This window comes from Centroberyx affinis, unplaced genomic scaffold (genome assembly GCF_046629955.1).
Source record: "Centroberyx affinis isolate AG114_WGS23_722 - 3 ecotype Tasmania unplaced genomic scaffold, CSIRO-AGI_Caff_v1 ptg001233l_1, whole genome shotgun sequence".
Lineage (NCBI taxonomy): Eukaryota > Metazoa > Chordata > Actinopteri > Beryciformes > Berycidae > Centroberyx > Centroberyx affinis.
Window position 1 is genome coordinate 377,765 of NW_027279746.1, and position 16,284 is coordinate 394,048.

Consider the following 16,284-nt stretch of genomic DNA (forward strand, 5'->3'; position numbering starts at 1 on the left):
TTGAGAGCAGTGTCTTGCATTTTTGAGCATAAGGGATAAGCATTTACCAATACACAGGATTTGATGTTGCAATCCTTTGTGCCATAATCAAAAGTCAGCATTCATACAGAAGCCCAATAAACAGTATATAGGATAAAGAAAGATAGGTGGCTAACCTAAGTCCTTCATATGCAAAATGATGAGACTTGTAAGAGTACTATATTTAAGAGCACGGGTTCATATCAGAGCACATCTTTCATATCACAAACTCCCAGATAAACACATATTAGGCCACACATCTCCATTTAATAGCCTAATATTATGTTCCTAGGGTCAACCATACAGTAATTTATTTGTAGTTGTTGCTGTAGTATAATAGTAGTGAGAGTGAAACCTATGATTAAAATAGTCATCCTTTCACATTCTGTCATGGTCATTTCTAGTGAATTAAATTGAGAGATTAAACTATTTCTCATTCTGCCCCCACCCCCGCACCCCCTCCCTCATCAACCCTTTCTCATCTGCGCTTTCTTGACGCGCGTCACTTCCTCCCTCCTCTCTCGCTTCCATCTTGCTCCCCGCATGTGTCTGCTGTTAGTTTACAGGTCAGTGAGGAGCTTTAAATACCTTCTTCTCTGCACTGTTTGCCCCTGATCCGACGACGAGAGGTAAACGAAAGCCTTGTTCAAAAGATGGCTGAAATCTGCCGGGGTTCATGGTTGTGTGTGGTGAAGGAGCTGTGCGAGAGGCTGTGAGTGACAGGCCGGCCAGATCTCTCAGCTAGCAAAGTAGCTAAAGTTAGCCTACAAGTTTACGTTCATAACAAGTTAAACCACAGCTTGTCTTGGTACAGTTGTTCGCTAAATTAGTCAACAACCGTTAATTTAAACCTAACGTTACTTGTTGTTCCGTTGGCTTGTTTTGTTTCCCACAACCAATTATGTTTGTCTGTTTGATCGCTGATGTCAATACAGCCAATGCAAACGATCTGTAGCTATCGTTAGCTAACGTTAATCAACTGAAGGCTTGGTCAGTGTGATACTGACAGCTCGTGATACAGGGCCTGTTTTGAGTCTGCTTATCGGTTTGAATACATGTTCTCACCGCCGGCTACCACACCCACACCAGTACTGCTGCTCTTTGTGTGTGTGGGTGTGTGGGGGTGTGTGTGTGTGTGTGTGTGTGTGTGTTTGTCTGTGTCTGTCGATGATAAGATAAGATGCTTTGTTGGTTAATACTATTTTACCCTAGTTTTCCAGGCACACAGTAAGGTTTTGTTAGTCATCTATGGAGGTATTGCCTGATGCACTCGCCATAAACCTCTGAAGGTCGACTGGTTGCAATTTTTTTTTAGGGCTGATATGATTATTACTAGAGAGAAAATGACATAATTTTTTCAGATTTTTTTTTTAAATGACAATCATTGTCTTACAACCTCTCATGTTATTATTCTCTTATCTAGTAGGGCTGTGCAAAAAAAAGTCAATATAGCTGAGTATTGCAATATATTTTTCCATGATACTGTATCGATTTTCCAGCCCCTCGTATCGATACATAAAAAAAAAATATTCATGTTTTCAACGGATTTAAAATGTCCTTAAATCCCTTTGAATTAAATAGCTTTGACTCAATTTGTCCGCTGAGTTATCAATATAATGTGATGTTCATATTAGACTACCCATGTGGTACACAGCAAGTTGTATTTTCAGCTCTATTTTTAAATTTTCAGTAAATTATGTGGGGTATTGCAATGTATCGCAATATGTATCATGATACGTATCGTGAGGTCCTTGCCAATACCCAGCCTTACTATCTAGCTGCAGACCTCCGCTGTCAGCAATCTCTACCCTGAACTTTAATTCATTTTTTGAACATGAACTAAACTGGATTGGGAAAATAACACTTAGGCTCACATCTTTATAACATTATGGTGTTTTGTTTTGTTATTTTAAAGGAGAGTGGGCAGGCTCTTGACCGTTATGTTTTAGAAAGCACAGACAGTCGTGCAGACACAGTGAAGTTGTGTCAGGTTGTGAACCTTGCCTGGCAGGCCTGCCTGTCTGTCTTGATCCCACGGAGGCCTGTGAGATTGCAGGCTGGACCGCTCATCTTGCCCCTCAGCATTCAACCAATCACACGTCACCAGTGTAATCCGCAGCCCAGCAACTAACCTTGTCCCGATTGTAGAGCTGCAACGATTAATCGATTAGTTGTCAACTATTAAATTAATCGCCAACTATTTTGCTAATCGGTTTGAGTAATTTTTTAAGAAAAATAAGTCAAAATTCTCTGATTCCAGCTTCTTAAATGTGAATATCTTCTGGTTTCTTTACTCCTCTATGACAGTAAACTGAATATCTTTGAGTTGTGGACAAAACAAGACATTTGAGGACGTCATCTTGGGCTTTGGGAAACACTGATAGACATTTTTCACCATTTTCTGACTTTTTATAGACCAAACAACTAATCGATTAATCAAGAAAATAATCGACAGATTAATCGACAATGAAAATAATCGTTAGTTGCAGCCCTGCCCGATTGTATGCTATGCATTGAACGCTATGCAAAAGAATCACCTGGTCTCATCTATGCTCATCTAGGCTTTAGTCCCCCTCCCAACCAGAAAATGTCCTGGGACACGCCTCTGGGTCACATGCATGAATCAATCAATAGGGTTAATGTAAACTACTAAAGTGTAGCTCTTTATGTCCGCTGCGTTGAAACCGTTGATAGCTAGCTAGTAACTACAACCTACATTTCTTGACCGTTACATCCATGTTCTCTTTCCTACGTCTAGGTTACTGCACTAATGTTTCCAAATCTCGTGCCCAGATGGTTGTATGGTACGTGCGGTGGTTGCTAGGTTACACTATAGGCATTAGCCGAATGGCGGTCCATTGTGGTTTTTGTTTCAATGGGGACAGTAAACGACGACAGCAATTTCAGCATCCGCCCGCCTTGCTGAATTCTGGATTGAACGCTATGCAAAAGAATCCGCCCGCCTTGCTGAATTCTGGATTGGGTCAAAGCCACTTTTGTTGCTTGGCTACCAGAAACTGTGTTAGCCAGCTTGCATGCTTTACGTGCTACATTTGCCAAAGTATAGCCTCAGCCTGACATCTCGTATTCGACTTGGCTTCTGAAGCTGTCAAGAAACCATGCTAGTTCCATTGCTGCATCGCAGTGCGTTCATGTTTTCCAGTGTTCTTATAGACTGAGTAGTGGTCTGCGCTGCCTCCAAGGCTGGTCTGAGTCAAGAGGGAAACCAGATTCCTGAACTGCTGATGCAATTCAGTGGTTCCCATACAATGTTCAAACAATGTTAATCTGTCGGTGGCCTGCCCAGGTAAATTATGAGCCTGCCAAGTAATTCTTTGTTTTGGACTCATTTCAAGTGCTGTGATGCATAAAGCAGTTTTCAAACAATCAAGATTTAATGCTGCCAAGTGCAGACAGCATATTAATGAACTACAATGACCACAATTCATTTTGGCACGGTCACACCATGACTCAAAGGTTGCTCACCTTTGAGTCATGGTGTGACCATGCCAACACAAACTGAATGGAGAGACAGTTTGAAATGTAACCTCGATAATCAGATGGAAGTATTATAGTCAGCTAAAGTTGCAATGTCATTAGCTTCTAGATTGGCTCGCTAAATTAAACACTAATAAGTCATCAGTTACCCCGCCTCCTCATGCCACCAAAGTAACCTGACAACCTGTGGGAAACCTGTGGGATGCACTACCAAAGAAAAACAAGGCTGGTTTTTACAGGTGTAATCCTTTAGACTGATATGAAATGATACTTGTGCTGGTTCATGTTGCATCCTCCTTCCAGGGTCTTATTTCCATCAGCGTAGGGCTGATCATATAGCACTCTCCTTTAATGTAGTGTTTAGTGTAGCTTCCTAGGCAGGTAAAAATTAGTCAAATTATGACTTGTAGGCTCATGCTTATCTGATATAATAGGGTTTAGACTCCTATTGGGTTGAATATATTAATTGAATACTGGACTTGGAAGCAGACTAATAAGGTTTAGGCGTTGATGTTTTCTAGCCTCCTTACAGGCAGATTAGTGGTCTATAGTGCCTCCAAGGCTGGTCAGAGTCAAGTAGAGAAGCCAGATTCCTGAACTGCTGATGTGATTCACTACTTTCCCAACATCCAGAATGACAGGCTAGACTTGTATTCCCATACATTTTTGGTGGTATTTAATTTAGTGAGTTAATTTAGTATCTGATATTTGCTCAGGTACTAGCTTAGCCTCACTTTTTATTGGCTGGTATTAGCTAACTTGCTACTGCATCGTTAGCGGACTATAATATTCCCAGTGCAAAATCACTGTTTTTGTGAAGCAAATATATGTCCTGAACATAACATGTAGGCTACATTGCACTTTACTGTTGTAACACACCTAGTGGCCAAAAATGTCTGGCAGGCTGGGAAGCACATGGCAGCTGCCTAAGAATTTTCACTCCTATCCAGGAAAACTTCAACTGTTAATAAACTTGTTACAATTTGATCGCAGCAATTTCTTTGATGAGGATTTTTTTTGTTCAGCTGTCCATGCATGGCAGTTACTGCAATCGTCTGCTACTGCACCTTTGCACAGACTTGTTAGTTTTCGTATGATCCTGTTGATTGTGTTAACTGTAGGTAAAAGCCTTGCCCACTGAGTCAAATAACCATAATAGTTTCTAGCTTATTAAGATTGTAATGGTGTAGAGCTGCAAATTTAATTACTTAAATATTTAATGGCTTCATCTAATCAAATTTCATACATTCTTTAAGCTAAGAAGTCAATTTTGTTTGTGCAACTCCTGTTGTCATTACATTGCAAGCAGAAAGTTTGACCTCCCTAGGTGCATGGTGTGCTGCATCATGGTGTCTTAACCTGCTTTGTGTATAACCACACACAGTGGATTATTCCTTATGCATTCTGCTCTCTTGATACAGCTGTTTTTATCCAATGTAATCCATGTTATTGGCTGCTTCTGTGTTGGTGAGATATGGTATGACTGTGGATAAATGCTAAATGCCTAAAAGATTCAATTAAAAAAATACATAAGTATATGTTACACCTGGAGTCATTATGTGGATCAACTGTGTTGTTGACTCCAGTGTGATGTTTTGTCCTTTTTTTATTTTATTTTTCAGATGAAAGAAACAATTATGAATCAAGAAAAACTTGCTAAACTTCAGGCGCAAGTCCGCATCGGCGGAAAGGTAACCGACAAAATAAATGTTACTGCAGGTTACATGAAATGGCACATTTTCTGCAAAGGACACAACCATTTCTGCTATGTTTGCATGCTTTTCTAGGGGGTTAGAACTGGGGTGTCAAAGTATTACAAAACACATTAACTACCATGATGAAGTCATGGAAATTACTTATAATGTACACAACAGGAGGCATTCATTCAGTTTCAATTCACTGGAAATGACCAAACGTGTGAGTCAGAATTCATGACAGGAGGGAACGGTCCTACATAGTTGCATAGGCAAAGTAACCTGGCTGCAGGAGGCTCTTAACTTGGGGAACAAGGCAAGATAAAACTGGCACTCTGAACAACTGGCCTATCCTCCAGTTTCCTATGAGAACCTGCAGTTTTATTCATAAAGCTATTGCTTATTAGCAGTAATTTTAGGCAAGACTGTACTGTGGGCCAGTTGAGATGTGGATAAGGTGAATGAAAATGAATAGACGACAAACAAGAATCAGTTTTTGGGCCATTTAAAAATGTGTTGTGGGCCAGAAGTACTTTAAGTTCACACACAAACATCTTTGTGTTAATGTCCCATAGGGTAGTGCTCGCAGAAAGAAGAAGGTTGTACACAGAACAGCAACTGCAGATGACAAGAAGCTCCAGTTCTCCTTAAAGAAACTTGGTGTCAACAATATTTCTGGTATTGAAGAGGTAGGCAAAATTCTTTTATCCTCATCTCGTTTTTGCCACAGTGTGATTCAAAGATGCTTCTTTTGTGTCAATAGTACCTGTCATTTTAATATTAAATACATAGAAATAATTCTGTCTGTTACAGGTTAACATGTTCACAAACCAGGGAACGGTTATCCACTTCAACAATCCCAAAGTGCAGGCCTCCCTTGCAGCCAACACCTTCACTATCACCGGCCACGCTGAGACCAAGCAACTGACAGAGATGCTGCCTGGCATCCTGAACCAGCTGGGAGCCGACAGCCTGACGAGCCTCAGAAGACTGGCGGAGGCTTTGCCCAAACAGGGTCAGTGTGCAGGACGCGTTGGTGGAAGCTGTCATGTAGCATATATAACGTTTTGGATTCATTCCTCTATTTTCTGTTCAGCAAACATATTGGGAGAGAGGGATCTTGCCCTCAGGACATTAGCTAAATTGTTTCTAGGAGCTAGGCAATGCTGACCGCTCTGCTTCTGTTCTTACAGCTACAGATGGAAAAGCACCAATTGCAACAGTAGAGGAAGAAGATGATGAAGTTCCAGGTGAGTTCTGAAATGCCTCATTTTGCATTTAACTGTGGTACCTTCAACTGTCTATGTACAGTAGTCTGCCCTTTTGGTCGAGATAAGTAAAAAGTCAATTTAAAGCAGGCAAACTGCAGTTATTCACAAGGCGGTCGAGAATTTTACCATTAAAATAAATGTAGTGCTTATCAATGTTGGAGACAAGAATGATAACAAGACTAAGAGTCGAACAGCCCCGCGACGTTGAATTTTGTGGAAGAGTCCCTGCTGGGAATTGAAGTCTGGTCTCCCGACTGAGAGTCTGCAGTCTAACTCCCCGTGGCACACTTTCACCCACGTGACCAAAAGTGGTGAACAGAGCGACGGACCAGCATAGCGATCCATAGAGCCCCTACTGTCACGGGACTAAAAATAATTTAAGTTAGACGCAAGTAGAACTAATCTAATTTGTTCATCTTGCATCTACTTCTTTGCAGCTTGGAAATGCTCTTTTACACTCATCGTTATTTATACACTTGTCTAAGATTGTCTGACTCTTTAAGTTCCAGTTAGGTCTACATCTGGGCATGTATTTTTTCTCTCCGTTAAATAACCGTGGCAGGTTTGCTTTCTTTTGGCTTGTGAAAGGGGTCACGCCGAGGGGATCCATCAATGACTTTAGATGATGGTGTGGTGAGGGCTTTAGTGTTTGAAACTTGTGTTCGTTGTTTATAAGTTCTTAAAATTCAGTTTGCTTTTCTTCGTGGAGAAAATGGGCCAAACACATGAGGTTGCCATTACAATTATCCCAGCTTTTCCCAGGGCTCTCTTCCTGTAACCCAAGTTTTCACTAATGTAACAAACGATTACACATGTATTCAGCAATAGGAGCAGTTGAAGCCTGATGACATAGGGGTTAACGGCCATTGCCATCATGTTATTATTGGAGTTAAGTTTCTTTTTTGTTCCCCCACTGAAGGAACATGTATATTCAGACCTTTTGAATTGTTCCCATTTTAACCCTCAACCCTCTGAGCCAGAAATTGGAAAGGCAGATTTCTCACATTTCATCGAGCAATTGAGGCCACCCTTTTGATCCTCGATGCCACAATTTTCACAGCTGCTTTCAGCAGTTGCGAGGGCCCCATATGCCGAGCACATCTCAATCTTTAGAAGAGTGGGAGAGATGAGCAGAGCATTGGGATTGCGTTACACCTGGTATCATGTTTCAGATAAACACACTTTTCCTGAATTGTGTTCTGGCACTTGTGTGAGTCTTTTGTGCAGATGGGCATGCCTTTCTCCCTGACTCATTAAATTTACCGCCGAATCTTTTGTTGTTTCAGATCTGGTGGAGAATTTTGACGAGGCTTCCAAGGATGAGGCAAACTAAAGGAAATGGGACTCCCTGTGGTGTCAAAGCTTGACAGGACCATGTGCGGCACAAGATGTTTTTCTATATGTGAGGAGGTGGAAAGTCACTAGTTACAACTACTCTAGGACCTGAGTAGACGGATAACTTGTCACCTTTGGGGGTGGGTGGATTTTGTAACATGGGCGACACCTGAACAGTTTTTACTCAAAAGTAATTAAGTACTTGAGTACTCTTTAGTGAATTATCTTACTGACTTCAGTAAAAATTAACTGAGGTAGCAGTACTTGTACTTGAGTAAGGTATTTCAGTACTCTTTCCACCTCGACTATTTTCCACCAGACTCTCCAAATGCTTTTTTGTGTTCTGTGGTCTCAATGTCCAGCCTGAGTCAGAGATTGTATCAAATGTGGTGTCCAAAGCTCCTGCTGTGCATCTGTTTCCTCCATGTTACTGAACCTGATTTCTCTGCAGCTTTGCTAAAACCACCATGTCTGGAATAAACCTTTGCTACTGTCAATATAGGTAACTGAAATTTGTCTTTTCCTCAAGTACAATTTCCAATGAAAACATGGTTGCCCTTCTGTAGATTGGTCAATGTGCTTTTTTTTGTCTACCTTGGTATACATCTCAGTTAAGTAGACAGCTATAGTGAATGAGTACATGAGTGTTTCATTCTTGACATTAATCTGACACTATTGCATACAGTTACAAAAGAATGTTTGCACTTTTACTTGAATAACTCAACAATTTCATTTCAGTGATTATCAACAACAGTAGTTTGACCTTTTTGGCTTGCCTTTAAATGAAGTGATGCCCCTACAGAATGAGGCCAGGCCAATATAAGTTATCACTTGATGCAGCACTTAGAATCACTGTTATATAAAACACAAGCACGCTCATACAGTGGCAAACAGCACCACAATAGCCTTGTGGGACAGTTCAATCTTGTGAGGTTCTTTTAAATTCACAACACAGTATTGGAAGTTAGTATCACAATGTGACTTACATCTACATGGGATTTTAACCATCCTTACCACACAACACACAATGTCTAAATTATTGAAATAAATAAACTCAACACAGCCAACACAGACGTCTTCAGGATCTACAAACGGCATGGCAGATTCACAAAAGCACACTGAGTTATTTTCAACCCACCTACCACAGTCTTTGAGGGGCTAATTTATAGGGAGGCGTGGGCTCACCAATGTGTTCATGTTAAAACAAGACTGTACTTACATGAGGCAATTCAACTTCTAACATGTCTGTGAAATTTTCAGTAGTTACTTCAACCTCATTATTGTAGTTGATAAGTTAATGAAAAAACACTTAAACCATTGAAATACAAAAAAAGGATGGCAAGAAATAATGACAGCATGTAATGCTATCTCCATTATTAAAAGAATGACAAAACAAACCCTTCATGAACTGTAAAAACATGCTTGGTTAAAACTACCCATTTGGCTGCATGGTACAGGCGGAGTGCTGATGGGGTGTAGTGAGAGTGAGCACTTTTGCTAATGTACACCCATGCTTACATTCTTCTTCTCTGTTCAACATCGACGTGCCGTCAGTCCATCCTGATCCAATTTGCTACTCCATATTCCATGTGAAAATTTAAAAAGTGCAAAAACGGCTTGAATGAACATTATTCAATATCAATTTGAAAACTCACACAGCACTCTTGTGTATCTGTGCCCAATCTTGCCCACAAAATAACATTGATATCAAGTAATGCCTTTGAAATATCAGTTTCTGGATCAAAATGTTCCTGTAGTCTGGGCATGCTACATGATTGTCCACAGCCCAGCATCGCTCTGACTGCTGTTCTCGGGCTTTACAGGTCACTCTCTGATTCCCATTAGCAACTTCAGTAAGTGTGCTTCCATCACCTGTTGAACTAAACAGAGAAACATTTAAATGAATAAAGCTGTGCTTTGATACTCTTTGAAAAAAACATCCTACATTGCAATGCCTTTCAGTGTTAAGATAGACGTGCTGGTGCTCCAGATTGTGGACGGCGTGTGCACACAGATGCTTCTCACTGCTTAGAACAAGAACATACTACTAACTGGCCATTTAAGAGTGAATATTTATGCTAGTATTCACTTTCTTTCTTTTCTGGTTTGATCCGAGTAAGGTACAACAGAACAAACTCCATTCTGTACTTCCAGAAGAAATCTCAACTGCCTCGTTTAAATGGTGGTTCTCCACCTGGGGGTCACAAGATAACTTTGGGGTGTGGCGAAATGATTTATGGGATAGAAAAAAAACATTTCTACTATACAAATTTACTGTCATGTCTTCGATTTTTCTCTAATATTTGCTTGCTTTCTTGCGAAATACTGAATAGTTTTCAACCTCTGGCAATCAAATGGAAAATCATTCTTTGGTTGCACTGTTCACTGTACACACGCCTGTGACAGGGGGTCCCGAGTAGGCATGGCTTCGGTTAAATAGCTGAATTGAAACACAGATGTCTAATTTCAGAACGGGTGTCGTGAGGAATTATTGTAACCCACACACAGGAAAGGTCTCTTATCTTTAAACATATTCAAAAATGTGGTGTTTTCCCCATGTTTTTTTTAATATACATACCATTCCGATGGCCCATAGCCACAGCCATGTCCATCGCATTGAATCCAGAATCTGACTCGATGGTAGGATCAGCCCCACTTTCTGGAAACAAACATGCCAATACCTAATTACTGCACATATTCCTATGGGACAATACAAAATATTGCCTAAATACATTTGCATTGCCAAGTTTATAAAGAAATGCATTAAGTCATACAGAGCATTTATCCAAATGGATATTTGACCATATGGCGGTGTTGCTTTTCAGCAGAAGATTAGTTCTCACCTAACAGGATTTCGACACAGCGTACGTGATTCCCATGGACGGCATACAGCAGAGGGGCGCCTCCATTCTGAAACATCACAACAGGCCGTAGAGTAAAGCACAGTGATGTCGAGACCAATGTTAAACCTCCAGCTAAAAGTGACTGAGAGATTAGTGTGTACTGTACCTGGCAAATCCCTTATATCCCACCATTATTTTTATTGTCCTATTCTACTGATTTCCATTTAAGATACAAGTCATTCACATCCTCATGTGTACAAAATGAAACATTACTACTCTGCATGCTGTGGTAATGTCTTACCCAGTCATATTCGTTGACATCAACACCACAATCGATGAGCATCTTCACAATATCAGTATATCCCTTACTGCAGGCCAAGGACAAGGCACTTTCCCTCCCTTTGGCCAGGAGGTTGGGGTCAGCACCCTAAGGTGAAGAACAATATAGAATGACAAACATAAATGAAGATAACATGGTCTACAAAGGTGAAACCATGCATTTCTGAAAAACTGACTGACAGGATTTAAGTGAATACATTTTAGCATTAAAGGATTTAAATTAAAGATCAAGTCAGTTCTCTTGGATGTGCTTTTCCGTACATTTTGGAGCAGGAACTCAACAACAGCTATTTGTCCGTGTGCAGCTGCCCACATCAGGGGGGTGAAGCCTTCCTCGTCTTGCAGATTGATCACAGTCTCTATCATGACAAATACATAAAAGGAAACAACATGGTCACTATCACCCCACATGCTCACATTTCTAATCAACCAGGGCAACAGCTAAAATATTACAATATGAAGATCTACTATATTTTTTACATTATAATATATTATCTCATTTACATTTTAGTACTAGTAGTATTCCTTGTCTCAGTATGTGATTGTTTGTTAGTATTGTCATTCATTTCACTATTTTACATTAGATATAGACAGGTTTGGGGCCATATTATTTTGATTGTCATTTGCTGGTGGCACCAGAGGGGTATTCCAGAAAGGAAGATTGGCAAGTTATCTAGATCTGTTAACTCAGAATTCGCGGAAATCCGTGATTTTCTGTTCCAAAAACTGAGATCAGAGTAAGTCTAGATCAGTTACTATGGCAACTTGCGTATGTTCTCAAGCTAACCTGCTCTGTGGCAGGTTTACTTGAGGCTTACTTGAGTTAAACCCGACTGAGCCTGCAGCATTTAAGCATCACACAAGTCAGTTCGTTCAACTTTTCTGGAAAATGGTTTTAAACCTGTCATGGAAGATCCCGTTGACATGGAAGCTCAAATTATTTGCAGGGCTTTACGTCGAGAGAGGGTGACCGGCCGCAATATATTTTATGACAGCCACCTGTAGCATATCATCGCGAGTGTTACCGTTTTAAAGGAGTCAATTTATCTGAATAGCCTTCTTCAGCCTCTCATTTCCCCCTCACCTCTGTACAAACGTTATGCATTGCCCTTCGTTTTTTCGCTATTGGAAGCTCTATGTATAACATTGTAGATAGAGATAAGCGATAAGAGATCAATTATGAATGTGATAAACCTACCCTTTATATAGGCACGTGTGTCCTGGGGGTAGTTGCTCTGATGAGCTCCTTCATGTCATCAGTTATCACTGTCAGAGTAAGGGCCAGCTCCTCTGCTGCTGTGAAAGGTGGTGCTGGGACCCTCACCGTGACAGTTAACTCGTGCATTAACTCCATCTACAATTTTTTGACATGCTAAGTCTCGCAAGTGTTGCTGGTGTGTTTTATTTTGTTTTTTGAAAATATGTTGAAATTCACTGTAAGTTGTCATTAATATTTCATGTTTGGCTGGAGTGAAATACGACGCTCTGCTCTGCTTGTCGCCTCTGAATCCATCATTAATCCTATTTTCAGTCCTCAATTGAGGATGGCTTTATAAATTCACCGTGAACGTGCATAGTTCAGTATCAACCTATCCGGAGTTGATAAAGCCTGATCACTGAAATCTGAATCAGTTGTTCTGGAACCGAAAATTCCCGCTATGCCGTGTCTAGCTCACTCAAGTCAGAAGTCAGGATTTAGTTTCTTAAACCGTCTTTCTGGAATACCCCTCAGGTATCAATAGGAATGAAACAAAAATAAACAGGACAAGAAAAACATTGCAATGTCCTTGCGATAGAAAATATATGTGGAATAACAGTTGACAATCTTTATTTCCAGCGCAAACTACATTCTTCCTGCTTTGTCAACTACTACTTGCCTAGCTTCACAAGGTACTTGCCTGAAAAGTACAATTTGATGAATTATAGCTTCAGTTTGTCTATAAGCTGAATACATGGCATTTTAAACTGGATATCATAAGCAGCAGAAGTTAACATGATTTTGAATAATATAGGCCAACCAACCTAATGATGTGCCCTGCACACCTAGCAACACTGTATAGGCCTTACATAGAGGGTAAATCAAAGATGAACAAAAAGTCAGTTAAACTAGTATTGTGCTTTAAACCTATTTTTTGACTCAGCAACACAAAAGACTGCATGGGTCTGAAGAATTACACTTCATTGTTTACCCTGAAGAGTTGCCTACCTTGTTCAATCCTGCTGGCAAGAAACACCATTTCTCCTTGTGCTGCTAGCTGATGAATGGACAATGCTGAAAGGACAAGAAAAAACATGTGATAGTTAGCATCTTTTATGGCCTAAATAATCAGTTAAGGTCAGAAAACATAAACTCTTGAGGTACTTACAGTGCACCAGAAGAGGTGTGGAAGAAACCTCATTACCACGGTGTTTATTGGTGAGTGTGGTGGACTGTTTTATGGGGGAGAAATGTTTGGTAGTGGACGGGGTGTAAACATGGCGCACTTGTATACCCGGTGAGGGAGAGGTTTGGATATTGCACTCCGCTGAAAAGGACGGAAACCAATTAGTGGCAAGTAGGCCTACATCAGTTACAGCCTCACACCTTCAACATTATCACAAGATAGCCAAATGAAGATGTAACTACATATCATGTAAAGGTAACTTGGAATATAGGAAAACAGGGATCCCCCCTTGTTACCTTTGAATAAAACAGAAGCCACCTCTAGATCGGAGTTGACCTGGTCTTGGATGTTCTTGCTGTCCTCCTCATTGAGAGACTTGACGAATCTCGAGCACACATTCATGTCAAAGCGGTTGGGCAGGATGAACTTGATCCCCATGGCCACGTTTTGTGTACCTGTATCATCTGGGCTTGCACCCATTGACTGTTCAGTCTTGATGGCACTCATGTCTGGCATTACACAGATCCCCTCCATTTCCTCAGACACCATAGGACAGTCTGTCCTGTCTGATGCCGACACTGTATCCATCACTGGCTGCTTCCTGGCCTGAGGTTGATGCCTGGTGAGGATGAGGGCTGACTGGCTCTGGTCACCGCTACCTGAACTACCACACTGACGTTACACTGCAGCCACTGCAAGCCTAGAGTGGAGAGACAATTCATTTGAAATCCCAAGTTCATAGCACAAATATGTTGTCTTCAATCATATGGGGATTACCACTGATTGAGGTTGAACGTGATAAATGCTAAGCTAACGTCAGATAATGATTGGTGGTTAGCTATCAGTTAGCAGGCTAGCTAAGTTAGCTAACGTAAGGTTAACGTTAACTACACGAACCGGCCCGAATCGATATCTAACACGGAAACTGAACGGTAAACTGAACATCCACCGTAAACATCAACACAACTGTTCTCTGAAACAAAGACAACATTTCTTACCCGATAAGGCATTGTTATTCTGGGATATCCTCGAGCAGTCGTATCTATACTCAGACTCTACTATCGTTGTTTTGATACATTTGCGCATGCGCACTAAACAACACGTTCACGCTCATAAAGGTGCATTCTGTATAAATCTTCCCCCTTAGTTGCAGGAACATCTTCGTGATATTTAGAAAGATAAACTGCACATATGGGTTGAAATCATCATTGAGGAAATATGTCTTATACCCGCCTACTCCTCGAATCCAATTATTTATCTTACACATCAGTGGCATTTTAGGCGTGTGAGTCCTGAGGTTCACATAGCTTGGACCCAGATGGAAGCGACAAACAATTAATTATGGTCTATTGCTCTATTTCGAACCAATCATTAAAAAATAGAGAGATATATTAAATATAGTATAATATATTAAATAGAGAAATATTCACGTCATTGTGACACAGGTCATAGGCTACAGGTCAAGTAAGTTGGTAGCCTATCACCAGAGATTTTAAGACAATTTACCTTGTAAGGAAAGGCTTTGTACAATGATCGACAATGCCCAGAGACCAAGTAGGCTACGAATTTCATGAGATCATATTCACTGATACTTCTCAGCAGTCACGGCGACAGAGCATCTCCCCAAGTAGCAAGCTAGTGACCCAGCGTCGGGACAACTTTTGGCAAAGACCTTCAATGTAATTTTGTCTGGTGGGTAAACGCTGAACAAATCATTACAAATCACTGGGCCAACATAATACTTTAATGAAAATAATTGAAAAGTCTTCTTTATTAACATTGTTTAACTATAATAAATAAATCCTATAAATTTCACACTGTTATGACAACTTCCCAGTTTTTATTTCAGTAGCCTAATCAAATAATTTAAGATAGCATTTGTTTACAATATTATATTGTACTACAATACTTAAAATGAAAACAGTACAGGTATGATGAAAAAAGAAAAACAAAATAGCAAAATTACAATAACATCTAGAAATCGTACATTTACTGAGAAAAATGTGTTGGCTAGATGAAAGCAGCTGGACGTTTTGCTTACTCTGTAATAGCCAATACAATGAAAAATGTTAAACAGCCAAAGTAATTTAACAGCCAAAGTGAAGAAATAAAGATAAAATCTGTACTACATTTAAAGAAGTGAGCACTCTTGAACCCAGTAGACACTGGGAAGAGAGGCAAGGGGGTGATTACATGTGATTACAGACAAATTAAAGTGTTATATTCGTATTCAGGACAACTTAAAATCTCATTTGTACAATTAGCACTTGCCAATGATGGATATACCGGAGCAGTACAGAGTGATCAGTATAGCCCGCTAACCCACACAAAAGACAGTGTGACCATACATTCACTGTCACAGTCTGTCTCATCAGATCAAAAAGCAGAGGAGGTGATGATGCAGCAGTGAAGAGCCAGGTGGAGTCAACACTGTAGAAGGAACAGAAACAATTCACTTTAAATAATCAATATACACACACATGAAATACTCAGTCCACATATAATCATCCATGATAGCTGCAAATGAATGCAGAGGATCTCAATGCCCTGGTTCCAACTGACTGTGAGTTTGAACTGTGAATGTCTGGCTTCAGTTGAACAGAATGAAAACCCAACGACTGACAGACATTTGGTCCCAACTGAAGAGACCCTGACTAGATTAACCACCATTTGCAAAATTGATGAGAATAAATGTGTCAGTCACAGAAATGGATGAACTAGCCCCAAATGTGCAGGACCCTTCTGCACTACCAAAAAGTGAGTATAAGGCTGCCCTGACTTCAACTTAAAAAAATGTTGAGGATAAGATTCCAGAGGATACAAATACAATGGCTTCTCCTGATAAAGCTGGCCAGAGTTTAAATGCAGAGACAAACTATGATGTGGCCCGAGCCAACCAGGC

General features: G+C 40.4%; 2 protein-coding genes across 3 annotated transcripts; one reads left to right on the forward strand and one right to left on the reverse strand.

Moving 5' to 3' along the window:
- Window positions 1-531: 531 nt before the first annotated feature.
- btf3 (basic transcription factor 3) lies at window positions 532-8,317 on the forward strand. 2 transcript variants are annotated; one of them, XM_071524799.1, is made up of 6 exons: window positions 532-647; window positions 5,139-5,207; window positions 5,786-5,899; window positions 6,024-6,225; window positions 6,404-6,460; window positions 7,768-8,317. In XM_071524799.1, the coding sequence occupies exons 2-6, from the start codon at window positions 5,139-5,141 to the stop codon at window positions 7,812-7,814; spliced, it is 489 nt and encodes a 162-aa protein (XP_071380900.1). In that variant the 5' UTR covers window positions 532-647; the 3' UTR covers window positions 7,815-8,317. The 2 variants fall into 2 exon arrangements, with proteins under 2 accessions (XP_071380900.1, XP_071380901.1); XM_071524800.1 differs by having other exon boundaries at window positions 540-584.
- ankra2 (ankyrin repeat, family A (RFXANK-like), 2) lies at window positions 8,094-14,458 on the reverse strand. Its single transcript, XM_071524798.1, has 9 exons — window positions 14,381-14,458; window positions 13,679-14,082; window positions 13,365-13,523; window positions 13,205-13,270; window positions 11,260-11,357; window positions 10,961-11,086; window positions 10,660-10,726; window positions 10,395-10,475; window positions 8,094-9,696 (listed from the first exon to the last, which is right to left on the reverse strand). The coding sequence occupies exons 2-9, from the start codon at window positions 13,968-13,970 to the stop codon at window positions 9,641-9,643; spliced, it is 945 nt and encodes a 314-aa protein (XP_071380899.1). The 5' UTR covers window positions 13,971-14,082; window positions 14,381-14,458; the 3' UTR covers window positions 8,094-9,640.
- Window positions 14,459-16,284: the final 1,826 nt, after the last annotated feature.